The sequence below is a fragment of the Hemitrygon akajei genome, chromosome 16 (assembly GCF_048418815.1).
Source record: "Hemitrygon akajei chromosome 16, sHemAka1.3, whole genome shotgun sequence".
In the NCBI taxonomy this organism is placed as follows: Eukaryota; Metazoa; Chordata; class Chondrichthyes; order Myliobatiformes; family Dasyatidae; genus Hemitrygon; species Hemitrygon akajei.
The window spans coordinates 46,977,769-46,995,669 of NC_133139.1; the positions used below are offsets into that span (position 1 = coordinate 46,977,769).

Sequence of the window (17,901 nt, forward strand, 5' to 3'; positions counted from 1 at the left end):
GGAGTTGCTTTAGAAAGTTGTTCTCCTTTGCACTGGACCCCAAGCTCCTCAAAAAAAACCCTCAAGCAATAAATCTGAACAAGAAGTGAACAAATAAATGTAGAAACGAAGAAAGAAATACGTGCAAAACACCTTCCTTACTAGGCCCCTGCAGGTTGCCTAGTAACCTTTGTGCTGGCAGATTCAGAGGTGTTCTGTGTGAACTTGCTCTCAGATTCCATCCTTCTCCTGGATGTTACTGGAACCTTGGTAATGAGTCATCCAAACCTGACTGATGGTGATGCATTGTAAGAAAGAGAACCCACTGAATGTAGAGGAAGAAATGTACCGCGAACAAGAGAAAGCCTGCAGACGCTGGAAATCTGAGCAACACACACTAAACATTGAAGGTGCTCAGCAGGCCAGGACAAAACGTTGACTGTACTTTTGTCCATAGATGCTGCCTGAGTTTCTCCAGCATTTTGTGTGTGTTGTGAAGAAATGTACCAACTCTATTTACTGAGTATGGATAAAGTACACTCTTGAAAATTAAAAAAATGAATTGGTATGTTTGTGATGGACAAGGGAGGTCACCCTGAGAATGACCCGGACAGCTACACTTCTGTCTAGCTACTCAGTAAGGAAATTTAAGTGTGTTGTCTCTGATGCTAACACTATTCTGCTTTCCTGCACCAAGCAGCTGCACAAAGTTGCATTGGGTGTTCAACAGTAACACTGACGAAGCATGTTTTAGGCCCAGGGGAGCCATGGACTGGATCGATGTTACATTTGTAATATTACAGGAGGCTGGTATGAATCTCAGTGCACAGTAACTAACAGTGATGAGACCTGCTGGAGAGTTTCTGCCCAAAACATCTACTGTCTATTTTCCTCCGTAGATACTGCCTGACCTGCTGAGTTCCTGCTGTGTTTTGTTGTGTTGCTCCAGATTTCCAGCATCTGCAGACTCTCGTGTGCCCTTTGCAATAGAGTGGTGGGTTCTAACCTGGTGCCAACTCTGAAGTCACTCTCAGTTGTACCAACATCAGACACCAAGGGCAACAATCATTCAGTGCTTAGTTTCAATCCATGGAGCTCTGTTAGTGCTCACGTTCCTTCGAATCCACTGAGTACAAAGTGAACAGTCAGTGTAACTGTGAAATACCCTCAGACCATAAAACCAAACGACATAGGACCAGGATTAGGCCATTCAGCCCATTGAGTCTGCTCCACTGTTCACTCATTGTTGATTTAATTGTCCCCTTTCAATCCCATTCTCCTACCTTCTCCCCATAACCTTTGATGCCCTTACTAATCAAGAACCTATCAACCTCCACTTTAACTATACCCAATGACTTGGGCATCCACAACCGCCCATTGCAATGAATTCCACAGATTCACCACCTTCTGGTCAAAGAAATTCCTCCTCATTTCTGTTCCAAAGGGACATCCTTGTAATCTGAGGCTGTACCCTCTGTTCTTAGACTGCCCCACTATAGAAAAAAACATCCTCCTCACATCCACTCTATCTAGGCTTTGCAATATTCAGTAAGTTTCAATGAGACCTCCCCTCGTTCTTCTAAACTCCAGCAAGTACAGGCCCAGAGCTATCAAATGCTCCCCATACGACAATCCTTTCATTTAAGAAATCGTTCTTGTGAACCTCTTCTGGACCCTCTCCAATGCCAGGACATCATTTTTAGATAAGGGGCCAAAACTGCTCACAATTACACTAAGGGCAGACTGAACAAAGCCTCAGCATTATAGCCTTACTCTTATATATTCTAGTCCTCTTGAAATGAATGCTAACATTGCTTTTGCCTTCCTTACCACCGACTCTACCTGCAAGTTAGATTTTGGGGAATCCTGTATGAGGACTCCCATGTCCCTTTGCACCCGATTTCCAAATTTGCTCCACATTTAGGACAGAGTCTACGCCTTTATTCCTTCTGCCAAAGTGCATGGCCATATACCCAATATTCCACCTGCCACCTCTTTGACCTTCAGCAGTTTCTTTGCTTTCTCAACACTATCTGCCCCTCCACCTATCTTCATATCAGGCTTACTCTTTACCACAATCCATCAATTCTGTCATCCAAATCATTGACATATAACGTGAAAAAGAACAGACCCAGCACCGAACCATGCAAACACCACTAGTCACTGGCAGACAACTAGAAAAGGCCCCCTTTATTCACACTCTTTGCCTCCTGCCAGCCAGCCGATCTATCAATTCTAGTATTTTTCCTTTAATATCATGGGTTCCTACTTTATTAATCAGCCTCATGTGTGACACCTTGTCAAAGATCTTCTGAAAATCCAAGTAAGCGGATCCACTGACTGTCTATTCTGCTTGTTATTTCATCAAAGAATTCCAAAAGATGTGTCAGGCAAGATTTCCCCTTGAGGAAACCATGCTGACTTTGGCCTGCTTTATCATGAGCCTCCACATACCCCAAAATCACATCCTCAATAACTGATCCCAGCATCTTCCCAACCATTGAAGCCAGGCTAACTGGGCTATAACTTCCTGTTCAATGCTTCATCCAAATGGGGGCACGTTTGGAAGAGGCCCCCTAAAGGGTGTCTACCCTTTCAAACTGTGGCCAGCTCTTATCTGTTGGGAGATTGCCTCTGAATCCTATCTAAATGGAGGAGATAAGAATGGCCCCAGCTTACTAGTGACTGCCTGTGTATGGATGTGGGTCTCCAGAGTGCCTTAGTCGTGACTGAGATTTTACAAACATTCAGGGCCTCCGCCACATTGAAGGCACAGTGCTTAGAAGCTGGAAGATCTGCACTGATCACAATTTAAGCTAGTTGGCCCAAATGTCAGTAGAAGACACTCATCTAGTGAACACCATATTGTGCAGGACAACACCAGGACAAGAAACTACAACTTATTTCTCTACCTTTATGATAACCTGGATGCCATTTATTGTCTGTGTATAACAAATAAAAGCCCCTCAACTTCAGTGGCTTCAATACCAGAATTGGACCATTATCCAGATCGGAGTTTGTATCAATAGCATCAACAATGTTCCCCACTCTCCTTGTATTTTGAAGCTTACGTAATTATCATTCAAAGATACTGTATTTCATCTAACAGTCAAACCATGGACTAGGCTATTACATTGTTGTGAATTCTAGACATTTAGATAAAATAACAAATTATTTATTTTAGCTTTATTTTAGTGGAAATCTGTGGAGGGTCTGTTAGATAGAATGTTAATACTTGTAATGAAACTCTCAATGTTCTGCTCCCAATTACTGTATCAAACGACCAATTCCCCAGAAAGTCTGGACTGTGAAACAGCTTCAGAATCCTACATCACCTTAAAATTATCCTCACTTGCATTAGCCATTTCTGCTTGGGAAAATGTGTTGGCAGTCCACTTTATCAACGCCTCTTATCATCTTATACACCTCTATCAAGTCACTTCATCCTCCTTTACTCATAAGAGTAAAGCCCTGGCTCACTCTACCTTTCCTCATAAGACATGATCTCTAAACCAGGCAGCGTACCAGTAAATCTCCCCTGAAGCTTCCACATTCTTCCTCTAAAGGGGCAGATGGAGCCGAACACAACACACCAAGAGTGGTCTAACCAGACTTTTACAGTGCTGCAATATCACCTCATGGCTCTTGAAATCAATCCCTCAAAACTGACAAGGATCAACGTATCATACGGCTTCTTAACCGCCCTGTCCACCTGCACAGTCCCTTTGAGGTTCCTCTGTTCCTCCACGCTGATAAGGATTCTGCCATCAACCCTGTACTCTGCCTTCAAAAGAAACATAGAAACCCTACAGCACAACACAGGCCCTTCGGCCAACAAAGCTGTGCCGATCATGTCCTTACCTTAGAACCACCTAGGGTTACCCATAGCCCTCTATTTTTCTGAACTCCGTGTACCTATCCAGCAGTCTCTTAAAAGACCCTATCGTATCCGCCTCCACCACCGTTGCCCGCAGCCCATTCCATACACTCACCACACGCTGCATAAAAAAAACTTACCCCTGTCATCTCCTCTGTACCTACTTCCAAGCACCTTAAAACTGTGTCCCCTCGTGCTACCCATTTCAGCCCTCGGAAAATGCCTCTGACTATCCACACGATCAATGCCCCTCATTATCTTGTACACTTGTGTAAACTTGTAAATAAAAGTGTAAACTTGCCCACAAAACGGAGGACAAATCCAACTTATACAGCTACAGGCAATCAGTCTTCAATCGCATGGTGAGAGGAGTCATCTAGCAACATTTCTTTGTGAATAACAATAACAATAACCTGCTTTTATACAGTCCTTCACAGAGAGAAATCCAAGGTACAGTACTACATGGGAGTATAATATTAAATCAATTACTGTGGATAATTGGCTTGTTTACCTTAGCAATAAGCACTCCTGCTCAGGGCTTATTTTGCCAAATCCTGCCCGTCTAGCTTGCTAACCTTGTGGTCTCCATCACTAGCTCTCACATCTCCTTCGAGGATATCCATTCACTTATGAATGAAGCCCCTGCCAAAGATGAGTGTATATCGGACGAATGCATCTACACCGTGCTGGTGAAGGAGACCTGACTGTGGGATGACGAGGTGTCAACTGCCGAGTTCAGAGGGGAATTTGCAACCCCTCTGATAATACAACCTGTATTATCCTGAATTACTTCTTTAGGCATGGGTTTATATGGTCAGCAACATTCATGCCTCATAAGTGTCAGTAAATGTACCGTAGAAATTCTACAATGCACTTCAGCACAACTTCTTACCAGTCACAGTAAGGTCAGAGAACAAGCATGATTATATTCTAATGCTCCCAAAAAAAACTAGATTATATCAACAACAAGATCCTGTGAAGGCTCCCGGACATGATATTATTCCAGAGAATTTATCTACAGTGATGAGGATGGGTCCTAAAGTTTAAGTCTGCCAGCAAATAATTGTTAACCCATCTCGCCAGTGTGGTCAGACACGAATCACCATCCCATTGAATTATGTTCTCTCAGGCCAGTGGCACCACAGAAAATGGCAGCCATCATAAACAGAATGCTGTTGGCTTGATTCTACTGTGTTGCACAACGTGTGTATCTCTTCCTCTGCGCAGTGTGTTTTTTTAGAATATTATTTTATTGTTTTTTAATTGGGTTATGCGAGTTTCTCGCTTTGTGGCTGCCTACAAGCAGACAAATTTCTTTTTAAAAATTTTTGTTTTGCTCTGCGTAACAAAACTTCCAATTTCCAGATACATTTATATTTCTTCCCCTCACAGATATCAGCTATCAGAACACTTCCATCAACATATAGACATCACCACCACATCCTATACAAAAGCCCTTACATAGGTTTACATCTACATACTCCAGAAAAGGTTGCCATGTTTTAATGAAAACTATTTGTTTTTGAGTGTAACATACATGTCAAAAAGTCCAAAGGAATGTATTCCATGATTAATTTACGCCAACCAGGAAGTCCAGGGGCCTTATCGGATATCCAACAAAGTAAAATGTTCTTCCTCGCACAAAAAGTCAGGATGTTAAAAAGTTTTTTCTGATGTGCATTAATAATACGACTGCTGGGTCAGCCTAAGAGAAAGGACACTGGGTCCAGTTCAAGCTCCATCTTCAGAATCTTTTCCATTTCACCCAAAATATCACTCCAGTATGCCTGAAGTTTGGGACAAGTCCAAAAACAGTGGGTGAAAGTTCCAGTATTTACTTTACATTTAGAAACCCCCGTCTTAAATTCGGAGAGATGATCTGGAGTCAGATGGGCTCTATGCAGAATTTTGAGTTGCAATGCTTTAGTTCTATTACAAACTGAAATTTTCTTTGCATTATCACAGATGTTTTTCCATGTTTCAGCTGTAATTTCTACTCCCAACTCTCCCTCCCAGATCCTTCCCAGCTGCTCAGCCTCTCCACAAGAACATTCCCTCAGGATGCTGTAAAAAGTACTGATGGAGACTTCAACCTTAGAATAAAACACCCTCTTTTCTATGTCAGAACTACAGAAATCAGTTAACAATGATTTTTTTCCTGTATATAACCTCTTATCTGAAAGAAACGAAAAAGATCCTTGTTGGGTATGTTAAATTTCTGTACTATTTGACTAAAAGACATCATTGTTCCTTCATCAAACAAATCTCCTAGATGGAAAATACCCTTAGAAATCCAAAGTTTGAATTCAGAATGCATTATGCCAGGCTGAAAATCTGGCTGCCGGTTATTGGAGTGAAGGGTAGTATTTTCACTGCGTTGCCCTCAATTTGTCGCACCACCCTCCAAGTCCTGACTGTATTGATTGTTATTGGAATAAGAAAATTAGAACATCATCTGCATACAATGTAATTTTATGTGACTTTAGTCCTATGTCTGGAGCCGATATTTTGGGGTCTCGCCGAATAGCCTCAGCCAATGGCTCTATCACTAGTGTGAAAAGTAGTGGTGATAAAGGGCAGCCCTGCCAGCTACCCCTCAGAATACTAAAATTACCCGACCTAATACCGTTAGTGAGAATCGCAGCCGAAGGGTCATTGTAAAGAACCTTTACCCACTTAATAAAATTATTGCCCAAACCAAATCATTTTAAAGTGAAAAAAAGATACAGTCATTCGATACGATCAAAGGCCTTTTCTGCAAAGCACACAAATTTCAAGGTGTATAATTCATACATTCTTTGATAATAAATGCACTTTGAATCTATTTAATTCTACTCACCACCTTGAATGGTGCAGATGGGTTTTAATCTGAAAAGACAGTTCTGGATTGCCAGTTCAGAAAATATAATGTACTTTTAAAGGGACGATGAATACTTTTGAATGATATTACTAGAAACTGGACTGTACAAGTCCAGTATAATTCACCAATCCATTCATATTTGGGATATGAGTAGAAACTGGACTGTATAAGTCCAGTTTCCACTCATATCCCAAAGATGAATGGATTGGTGAATTATCTGCTCCTAGTGTGTGGGTGACTGGTGCAGTCTGGAGGTGGCTGATGGGAAGGTGGGAAGACTGGTTACACAGAAAACTAGTGGGAGAAATGGGTCTGCTCTGTGACCTGGCATGGGGTAGATGGGCCGAAATGGCCTCCCATATCTCACTTCCCAGCCTGCAAAAATACAAATGGAACAAGGAGTCAGCTTTGTAGAGAGATGCAAGAGAATTTAGAGTGCACTGTTTCAGACGGTCAAAGACACAATCTGGACACCCAACTGCACAATCCAGGAATATTTCATTCCCAATCCATAAAACCAGTAAAAGGAAAATCAAGTGGCCATGTTTCTTGTGAGGTAGATGCTCTGAAATCCAGTGGGCAAATTGTACCCTGGAATGATCAGAGTGCGGAGGGGGATATTCTCTGTAGCAGAGTGAGTTTATTGTTCCTGAACGCTGCCCTCAACTGTGCTACAGTTCATGGGTCCCCACCACCCAATTACACCCCTGTGACCTATAAAACGCCTAACCCACGCCTTTGGACTGTAGCAGGACATGGGAGAAAGCAGTGGGAATTGAACCCAGGTCACTAGCGCTGTAAGAGCATTACGCTAACCGCTAGACTACCATGCAGACTTTTTAAAACAACATTCACTGAAAGGTCAAAGGGTCTGACAGTTACTCAAGAAAGCTGATTACTGTGGGTACACAGCCTACAATTCTCCATCTGTTCCAGCCCTAAGTACATTTGCTTAAAAATATCTACAAATCTGTAATAAAGATTTCATTGTTAGTGTTGTGATGCGCTCCTGCCAGTGGCATTTACAAAGCTTCTCCTTACTGTACTGTGCTTTGTATATTGGCATACCAATGACCTCTTCTACTTGTTTGTGAAATGATTCATCAAGAATTCACACCAATGGTAACAAGTATTGAGTGGAATTAACTCTGGAAGTTTACATTGTTATATTTGACTGCATGAGGAGAGTCGCAATGGCACTTAAATTGATGCTGGCATTAGCTTCCTAAACACAATATATGCAATCAAAATGTTGCTGAATCTTTGCCAAAAGATGCTGTCTGCTATTTCAGATAAAATATTGTGCCCACTGGCTGCAGAAGTTTCAGTACAATTAATCTGCGTAGCTAGACACAAATTCTTTTTGGGTTCTATGCTAATTTGCCCCTTTCACTGATTGAGTTCAATCTGAAACCACCTTCAGAAACTGGAATAAAGCAAGCTACATAGGTTGGCTCTGACAGACCAACATATTAAAAGATATGACAGTAAACAAGTAATGATGGGCAGTTACTGTGTTAATACACAGTTTACACGTGATATTTATCCCTCGAAGGCTTATAATATTGCCAAAATATATAGTATTCATCCATGGAGGATGGAGGTCGGGGTGAAGGGGAATATGGTAGGTGTCTGGTAGGATTGCAAACTGATTGTAAGTACTTCTATATAAAAAGGAAAAGATTTCCTAAACTTAATATGGGTCTCATGCCGACAGGGGCAGGAAAATTTACATTGGGCGATAAGGAAATAGTAGGGAAATAAAGAAAATATTTTGTGTCTCTGTCTTCCCTGGAGAAAATCTGTAAATATCTGAGAACCACAGAACTGGAGTGAACAAGGAGCTGACAGAAGTTAGCATCAGTTAGAAAAGTAGTAATGGAGAAATGAATGAGACAAGATCCACAGGATCAGATGTCCTCCATCCTAAGGATTTGAAGGCTGCAGTGACAATGGAGAAAGCAGATGGTTTCTTCCAAAATTCCACAGAAAGGTTATGCAGCAGATGTAACTTTTATTTAAAAGAGAAGAGAGGAAACAGGGAACTATGGACCAAGTAGTCTGACATCTGTAGTAGAGAAAATGCTGGAATCCATTTTTATAGAAGTGATAACAAGACACTTGAGGAAAAACAGTACAGTGTGAAATTAACTAAAGGGATATCAATCACATTTGCTGAACCCAGCAGAGTTTTGTGAAGTTGTAAATAGAATATATAAGGACAAACAGTTGAAATGCTACATTTGAGCTTATTGAAGGCCTTTGAAATGATATCACTTGGGGATTATTAAACAAAATTGGTGCACAAGGTTCTTGTGCTGGAATTAATTAAGGATTGGTTAAAGAAGAGAAAAAAAAAGATAAAATATAAATGGGTTGGATGGCTATGACTATTTGAGTGCTAGAAGAATTATTGCTATAGCCTTAGCTGTTCACAGTCTGACTTGGTTAATATCCAAGTTTGCTGAGATATTAAACAGAGTGGGTGGCAGTAGCTGTTCCCTCTAGGCTTTGTGGGTGCATGGCCATGCAGTAACTGAAATGCCCCCACGCACATACCCTTTGTTGCTGTGCAGCTGAATGGTACCGGAAGCAGTAAGGCCTTAAGCTCTTACTGAGCTGACCCAGGGACAGCTACTCTTTCTGTACTGTACAAAATCAGCCAGTCCAAATTTTGGAAATGATATTGATGTTTAGTTTAGTGAAAGGTTAAACCTGACCAGGTTTCTGCTTTGAATTATCAAAAAGAGGAAATGAAAAAAAAGGAAACAAAACCAAGTTTAAAATCCCTGTACTTAAAACAACACTATGATTTACCTTGTAAATCGGACACTGCAAATGTTACACTCGTAGGGTTTCTCTCCCGTGTGAGTCCGGATGTGACGTGGCAGTTTTCCGGCTCCCTGAATCACCTTCTCGCAGATTGGACACTTCTGGAATGCCTTTGCTCTCACTTTCTTCTCGCCTTTTTTAGACCAGGAGGAGTAGCCTTCAACCTCGAGGGAAGGGTTGAAAAAATTCAAGTATGATTCAAGATCATTCTCTTCTTTTGCCAAGTTCTTGGTGTCGTACGTCTCATCCACTGAGTTTATGATCTGTTCAAGGAAGGCTCTAGAAGAAAGGGTATCATCGTCTTCCTTGGTTAGCTCTGGTTTTACCTCTTCACCTGGGGTGAAGTTTGGATGCATAGGTTGGTGTTCCAGAAGTCCTTCCTCCTCAGGAAGGCGGAAGTCACCGTAGTCTCCATTTTGTGAAGGGGAGAAGGAAGGGCCAGTTGCATCTTCTCTCTTGAGCCACACCACGGGCTTCTCCACTGTTTCTGTCGGCTGCTCACTTTTCATCATTTCCGCATAAGCCCCTTCTGCCTTCGGTGCCAGCTCCTCGCTAACTCCATTTTTAAAGTGCACTCTTGGAAGGTCTTTTATTTCAGGACCTGTCCACTGGCTGTCGACGTGTCCATTTGCCGGGCTGGATTGGAAGTACTCTAGATATTCTTTTGCTCGTAGGAGGTTTTTCTGATCAATTTGATCTACGTAATCTGCCATCTCCTTATTGGTCAGGGCATTCGATACAAGGAGATCATGGCAAACGTTGCTCACACATTGGATCTCCAGTAGTCTTGCCGCATTTAAAATCTCATTTACATTCGAAGTGCTTATAGTCAGGGTTGCCGTGTATGCAAATTCCAAGAGTGCAGACAGCGCTTCTGCCGAGACAAAGTCTATTTCGTAAACATTCTGTTGGTCCACAATGGCCCCCAGTGTGAAGAGCTTCTTGAAGTATTGACTGCAGGCTGCCAGGACAGATCGATGGGTCCGAAATTCCTGACCATCCACTATGATAATAACATCACAGAGATAACCATAGTTCCTCTGCTCATTAAGACTACTGAGAATCTCACTGCTGTGATCTGGGAATGGGATACCTATAGGGCCATCTACTCCATTGGCCATCTTCATGGACAAAAGTCTGGAAGGGAAACAAAGTAGAAATAGATTTAGCAGCATAATTACAGTCATTTGCAATGGTATAAAAATTAATCAAGTGTTTAATAGAAAATGAATGCATTTAAACAACACACACAAAATGTTGGAGGAAGTCAGCAGGTCAGGCAGCATCAATGGAGGGAAATGAACAGTTGAAGTCTTGGGCAGAGACCCTTCATCAAGGCTGGAATGGAAGAGGGCAGAAGCCAGATTGAAAGAGTGGTGAAGGGGAAAGGAGCACGAGCTGGCAGGTGATATGTGACTCCAGCTGAGGGTGTAAATAGGTGGTGGCTGGGGGAAGAGGGAATGATGGGAGAAGCTGGGAGGTGAAAGGTGGAAGAGGCAAAGGGCTCAAAAAGATGGGATCTGATATGAGAGGGCAGCAGACCATGGAATAAAAGAAAAAAGGTGGGAATCAGAAGGACGATGGGCAGGCTGTGACAGTGGGGGAGGGGAAAGGGCCAGAGGGATAAGGGAAAGCAAAGAGGTTACCAGAAGTTAGAGAAATAAATGTTGAAGGTGGCAGGTTGGAAACTACCAAGGCACCGCACTTACAAACTTTCCTCTCTCACTTGGATTCACCAAACATTCCCTCCCCCATCATTTTATTCCGGCTTCTGCCCTCGTCCTTTCTCATGCTGATGAAGCCTAAAATACCCGCTGTCTACTTCCTGCTATGGACGCTGCTGGATCTGTTCAGTTCCTTCAGCATTTTGTGTGTGTTGCTCCAGATTTCCAGCATCTGTCTCCAACAGGTATCTACACAGTTTTGTTAACATACACTGTGGAATAAACTTGTGAAGGCATCAGCCTCTCTGCCCAGAAGCAGCTCTCACTAACAGCAAACTGATAACAATAAGACAGGTTTCCTTCTCCTAAATAACCTTCGCCTGGTCATTAGGAAAAATTTCCCTACTTTTCTGAATTTTGGGATCTCTCACATAACCCAGGGAAGCAGGCAAGGCCTCAGTTTAATATTTCCACCTCAAAGATGGCAACTGCTCAGAACTCTAAATTAAGAACTAAACCTTCCTAATGAGATGTGGATCAGCACTGATTGAGTCTTGGCTGCAGCGCCAGTGGCAAGCCTTTGGTATGTTGCAGCACTACACCTGTTCCAAAGAGCCTAGGTTCATAAAAACGACCCGATAAAGCAAAAGGTTGAGAATGATATCACAGTACTGATAACTATCAAGGTGTGTGTGGAGTGCTGTGATTCACAGAGAATGCTATTTCAAATCCTTCCAAATCTGTGAACTTCAACTGACCTTGATATAATTCCAACTGTCACAAAATTCAATACTGGGCAATGTCTGACAGATACCAGTGCCGAGATAGCACCCTCCAAATTTACATGCATACCTTAAAGAGGAAAGACATTACAGGAATTTGGGACTTTAACTGATTTGAAGCAGTCTGCTGGCCCGCTGCTGGTGTTAGTGGATCATTTGCTCCCAGTTACGCTGTATACCTCCCCCACCCCTGACCCTGCAACCAGGTCATTCGATTAATAACTAACTAGTTACCCAGTTAGACTGTGATGGTGATTCAAGATTGTTTCCAGTACACAAATGGAACAAAGTAATTGCTTCTCCAGATCTGATGCAGCACAAAAAAACCCAGTAAGATAAAGAATGTGGTAATTAAAGAGACACAGTCAATAAAAATACATGCATAAGGCAGCTTATGTACATAGAATGACACTAGGCACAGGGCTGTCTACATTAGGTGACCGACAGGAAGTGATAAACTACTGGTGATGGGATATGTGGAGGTTGGTGGGTGGAGCTGTTGATCAGCCTTCTTGATTGCGGAGAGCAATGGTTCTTGAGTCTGGTCATCTTGGCGTGGATGCTACGTAGCCTCCTCCCTGACGGGAGAGGGACACAGAGTCCATGAGCAGGGTGGGGAGGGATCCTTTATGATGTTTCTGGTCCTTTCTGGGTAGATGTCCTTGATGGCATTTAGGCTGGTGGGGCTGATGCACTGGGCAGTTTTGAGTACCCGTTGTAGGGCCCTCCCCTCCACTCCAGTGCCATTTCCATACCATGCAGTGATGTAGCGCGCTAGGATGCTCTCTGGTGTTCATGTGTAGAAGGCTGTGAGCTTTGATCTGCCTCCTCAGAAAGCACAGGCGTTGGTGCACATTCCTGGGTGTGTAGGATGTGTTCTGGGACCGTGGCAGGTTGTGGGAGAAGTGCCCTCCCAGGAGTCTGAATCTGTTTGCAGTTTCCACTGCTGTGCGCCAATGGAAAAGAGGGGTGTGAGTGCTGCGGGTTCTCCTGAAGCCGATAACCATCTCCTTTATCTTGCTGATGTTAAGAAACAGCTTATTTGCCTGGCACAAGGCCTTGAGCTCCTCCACCTCCTCTCTGTAGGCTGTCTCATCGTTGGTGATCAGCCCCACCACTGTCGCACCACGGACATACCTGCCAATGTGATTACTCGGGTGTTTGGCCGTGCAGTCACGTATGAGCAGAGGATACAGCAGTGGGCCCAGCACCCGTATTGAGGATGATGGGGAGGGAGGAGTGGTTATGCATCCTGACTATCTGAGGTCTGTTGATTACCAAGTCCACCTCCCAGTTGTACAGTGGTTCATTCATCAAGGTGTGTGGGACAAGAGTGCTGAGGGTCAAACTGAGATTCAGAAACAACATTCTTTTGTTTTCTAAGTGTGTCAGGACCAGGTGAATGATAGATGCTACAACATCTGTCACAGAGCGGTTCTGTTAGTAAACACGTCGGCGACTGTCCAGTGTGTCAGGAATGGAGTTTTTGATGTGCGCCATTATCAAAGCTCTTTATGATGACTGGCGACAGTGACACCAGGCAGTAGTCATTTAGTTCTGAAGGCGTAGAGTTCTTTGGTACAAGAAAGATGGCAGTTGCTTTGAAGCATGTGGGGACAGCAGACTGGATGAGTGAAGTGTTGAAGATGTCAGTGAACTGGTGTGCACACTCCCTGAGTACTCAGCCTGGGATGTTGCCTGGCCTGGCCACCCTACAGGGGTTGACTCTCTGAGAATCCTTCTCACATTTGCTCTGTTCCAAATGGTGGCTGTTCACCTGGGTGAACAGAGCTGACATCAACAGCTTGTAAAGCAACTGGAATTACTGTCTCCCTCTAGCTGTTCAAGTTTTACCTTGAACTCTGACATTTGAACTCTGAAATTTTGACATTTCTCCTACTGGAAACAGGCTCCTCCAAGCTACTCTAAGCCGTCGAAACTTCCTCTCAATTTCTTCCATTTCAAAAAAGGCAACCTTAGCCCAGTCCTGATGAGGATCTAGGCCCAAAACATCGACTCCTTATTCCTCTCCACAGAAGCTGCCTGACTGCTGAATTCCTCCAGTGTTCTGTGTGCGTGCAACCAGACAGCCAAACTTTTTTCTGCTTTGCTGCTCACTGCCCAGTGCAGCCCCGGGGTCTTTGATCATGCTGGCAGCTTTACCGAGGCAATGAAAAGTATGGTGTTTAGTAGTAACAAAGAACATTCTTGCAATCGTTGATCTACTTTAGGGTCACAAGGTAAAACAGTTAGCAGAAGTTTACAGTGCACAGCCAGCAGAATCAAACCACCCCAAACATTCTCTCTGCCAGAGGATACGAAAGCCTGAAAACACACACCACCCAGCTCAAGGACAGCTTCTAGCCCACCGTTATCATCCCGAGTGGACTCTTGACTTCACAATCTACCTTGTTATGATCTTGCAGTTTATTGCTTACCTGCACTGCATTTACACTCGATTGTACCTTATTGTTTAACTCTCCCTATCACAACGCACAGTGTAGATTTGATCTGTATGAACAGCATGCAAGAGAAGCTTTTCAATGTACCTTGATAATAAACCAACACAGTAATTTAACAACCTCAATGATATCAAGGTTCAAAGTACATTTATTATCAAAGTATGTATACAGTCTGCAATCTTGACATTCATCTTCTTGCAGACAGCCACAAAACAAAGAAACACCCCCCACACACACACACACGAGACCATCAGACATGTGAAATCATGCAACCAGCAAAAAGCGAAGAAATAACACACAAAACATTAAACATCAAACTGCAGAGTCCTCAAAGGTGAGTCTACAGCTTCGAGCCGCTGTGGTGAGTAAAGCCAGTCCAGGAGCTGATGGCCGCGGCCACAGCCACCGAGTGAGTCGGTTCAGCGTTGCGTCGATGACTTCAGACCACAGCCTCAGAGGCAGTTCTGCGCTGGAGCGCCACGATCAAATCGCACAAGTAGTGAAGTGTGGGGATATCAAACTGCAGCTGAAAGTGAGTCCACAGCCATGAGTCACAAGTCACTAGACGCCAAGGCGATCAAACCTTGCAGCGTGGGCCCAAGACTCCTGCAGTTTCAGTTGTCAGCAGCAAGCAGCATGCCAGTCAAAGCAGGCATTCGGCCCTGAACACACACTCCTTTTCCACTCCTGTCCTCGCCGATGTTAATCTCACTCGGCAGCCAACCACCGGTTCATATCCCGCCATTAGCAATCGATGTAGCGTACACCTCCAGTGACGGCCACGGCTGTACTCCATCCGCACCAAGTCCCCAGGGAAATCGCAGAAGTGCCAGATTGTCCAGCCGGTGGAATAATATTCTTTAACAGGGAAATTACAGACGGCAACTGATCCCAGCTGAGGAGAAGACCCAGCGGTTCTGTCAGCTGTCTGCGAAATGTCACCAGCGGTCACTGGCACCTTCTTGCTAGAAATGTGAATTCTCTGTGTATCCAAGGAGTTGTGAGGGTCTTCGGAAAGTTGCTCCACAGAGTTATCTGATAGCCAAAGGGGTGAGCAGTTTCAAGTTCCTGATAGATCATCTCTGAAGATCTATCCTGGGCCCAACATATTGATGTAATTACACTGAAGGCACGACAACAGCTATATTTCATTAGGAGTTTGAGGAGACTTGGTATATCACCAAAGACTCTCGCAAATTAGTACAGATGTACCGTAGAGAGCATTTGAACCGGTTGCATCGGTGTCTGGTATGGAGGGGCCACTGCACACGGCTGGAAAAGGCTGCAGGGTTTGTAGCCTCAGACAGCTGCATCATGGGTACCAGCATCATCACCATTGAGGGCATCTTCCAGCAATGATGCTTCAAAAAGGTAGCATCAGTCATTAAGGACTCCCACCACCCAGGTCATGCCCTCTTCTATTTGACCATCAGAGGGGAGGTGCACAAGCCTGAAGACACACACTCAGTGCTTTAGGGACAGCTTCTTGTTTTCTGCCATCAGATTTCTGGAAGGACAATGAACCTGTATGAACGCTACGTCACCATCTTTTTCTTTCCTGTTCTCTTTTTGCACTGCTTTTATATTTGGTAGTTTCCAGTTAACTCCTGAGCTCGTCAATATCATTAACTTTGTCTCCAACTTTCACCCTGTACGTAAATTCACTTGGTCCATTTCTGACACCTCCTTCCCCTTTCTCAATCTCTCTGTCTCCATCTCTGGAGACAAACTGTCTACCGACATCTTTAATAAGCCTATCGATTAACACGGCTATTTTGACTATATCTCTTCCATCCTGTCTCCTGTAAAAATGCTAATCCTTTTTCTGAATTCCTTTGTCTCTGCCGCATCTGTTTCCAGGATGAGGCTTTCCTTTCCAGGACATCAGATGTCCTCCTTCTTCAAAGAACAGGTTTCCCTTCCTCCACCATTGATGCTGCCCTCACCCACATTTCCTCCAGTTCCCAGACATCTGTGCTCACCCCATCTTATCATTGACAGAGTTCCTCTCATCCTTACGTACCACCCCATGAACGTCTGCAACCATCAATCATTCTCCACACCTTCCACCATCTCGGAAGGGATCCTAACAGCAAACACATCTTTCCTTGCCCCCTCCCAATCTCTGCTTTCCACAGGGATCGCTCCCTCTGTGACTCCCTTGTCCATTCATCCCTCCCCACTAATCTCCCTCCCAGAACTCATCCCTGGAAGCAGCCAAAGTGCCCACTCACCTCCTCCCTCACCTCCATTCAGAGCTCCAAACAGTTCTTCCATGTGAGGCAACACTTCACCTGTGAATCTGCTGGGGTCATCTATTGTATCTGGTGCTCCTGATGTGGCCCTGTCACAAATTGGGGGACCACTTCCTCAAGCACCTCTGCTTCATCTGCCAAAAGTGGAACTTCCCACTGGCCAAACATTTTAATTCCAATTTCCATTCCCGTTCCAACGTGTCAATCCATGGCCTCCTCTTGTGCTATGATGAAGCCACCCTCAGGGTGGAGGGAGCAACACCTTGTATTCCATCTGGGTAGCCTCCAACCTGGTGGCATGAATTATCAATCTCTCCTTCCAGTAAAATAAAAATCCTCTCCTTCCCCTCTTCTATTCATCACCCTGGTTTCTTACCTCTTCTCACCTGCCTAGCATCTCCCCCTTCCCTTTCTCCTAAGGTCCACTCTCCACTCCTATCAGACTCCTTCCTTTCCTACCCATCTGGCTTCACCTATCACCTTCCAGCTATCTTCCTTCCCCTCCCTCCACCTTTTTATTCTGGTGTTTTCCTCCTTCCAGAAGAAAAATCAACTGTTTGTTCCTTTCCATGGATGCTGCCTGATCTCCTGAGTTCCTCTAGCATTTTGTGTGTGTGTTACTTCAGAAAATAGCTGGGATTTCCTTCCAGTTATTTGGGGCACTATGCCACTTAACTGGCACAGGAGGTTATCCCTGAACAGTTTTTAACTAGCATCAGTAGCATCATTTGTGTGACCGTTAGACACTACACCATGCTTAGAGCAAACAGTTTTTAAATAGTGTCAGTTCCAAGTGTCTGTGTTCAAAAACCAGTGGTTTTTTGTCACTGATAATTGGTGAGAAATAAAGTAGTAAGACAATACAAAACATATTTGCTCACTGCAGTTTCGAGCATTCAGGCTTGGAGAGGCTAGAAATGGCCAGGAGTGAGAATGAAATATTTCACTACTTCAACAAATTAGGAACTTATGAAGAATTTGAAAGTATCGACAATCATCTTGAATGTTCCAATGAAAATGAAGATTTGGAATGCATTGTATGAAGACACTCCATGAGATGTCTGTGCTTGTTTTCTTCATTTACAGTTAATCAAAAGAACAATGCAGTGTACACCAAATTAATTCCTCCATCGATAACTATTAGGAATGTATCCACAACTTTATAGTACTGTAATAGCGTTCTAATTTGT

The 17,901-nt window shown here is 43.7% G+C and overlaps 1 protein-coding gene across 6 annotated transcripts in view; it reads right to left on the bottom strand.

Annotated features, from left to right (window-relative positions):
• The window catches only part of LOC140740021 (zinc finger and BTB domain-containing protein 7A-like), a 148,839-nt gene that overhangs the window by 13,890 nt on the left and 117,048 nt on the right, over window positions 1-17,901 (bottom strand). For all 6 annotated transcript variants that reach the window (XM_073068811.1, XM_073068813.1, XM_073068814.1 and 3 more), the window contains one exon: window positions 9,534-10,685. In XM_073068811.1, the coding sequence (XP_072924912.1) occupies window positions 9,534-10,675 (1,142 nt within the window). In that variant the 5' untranslated portion in view covers window positions 10,676-10,685. The remainder of the gene's footprint in view (window positions 1-9,533; window positions 10,686-17,901) is intronic.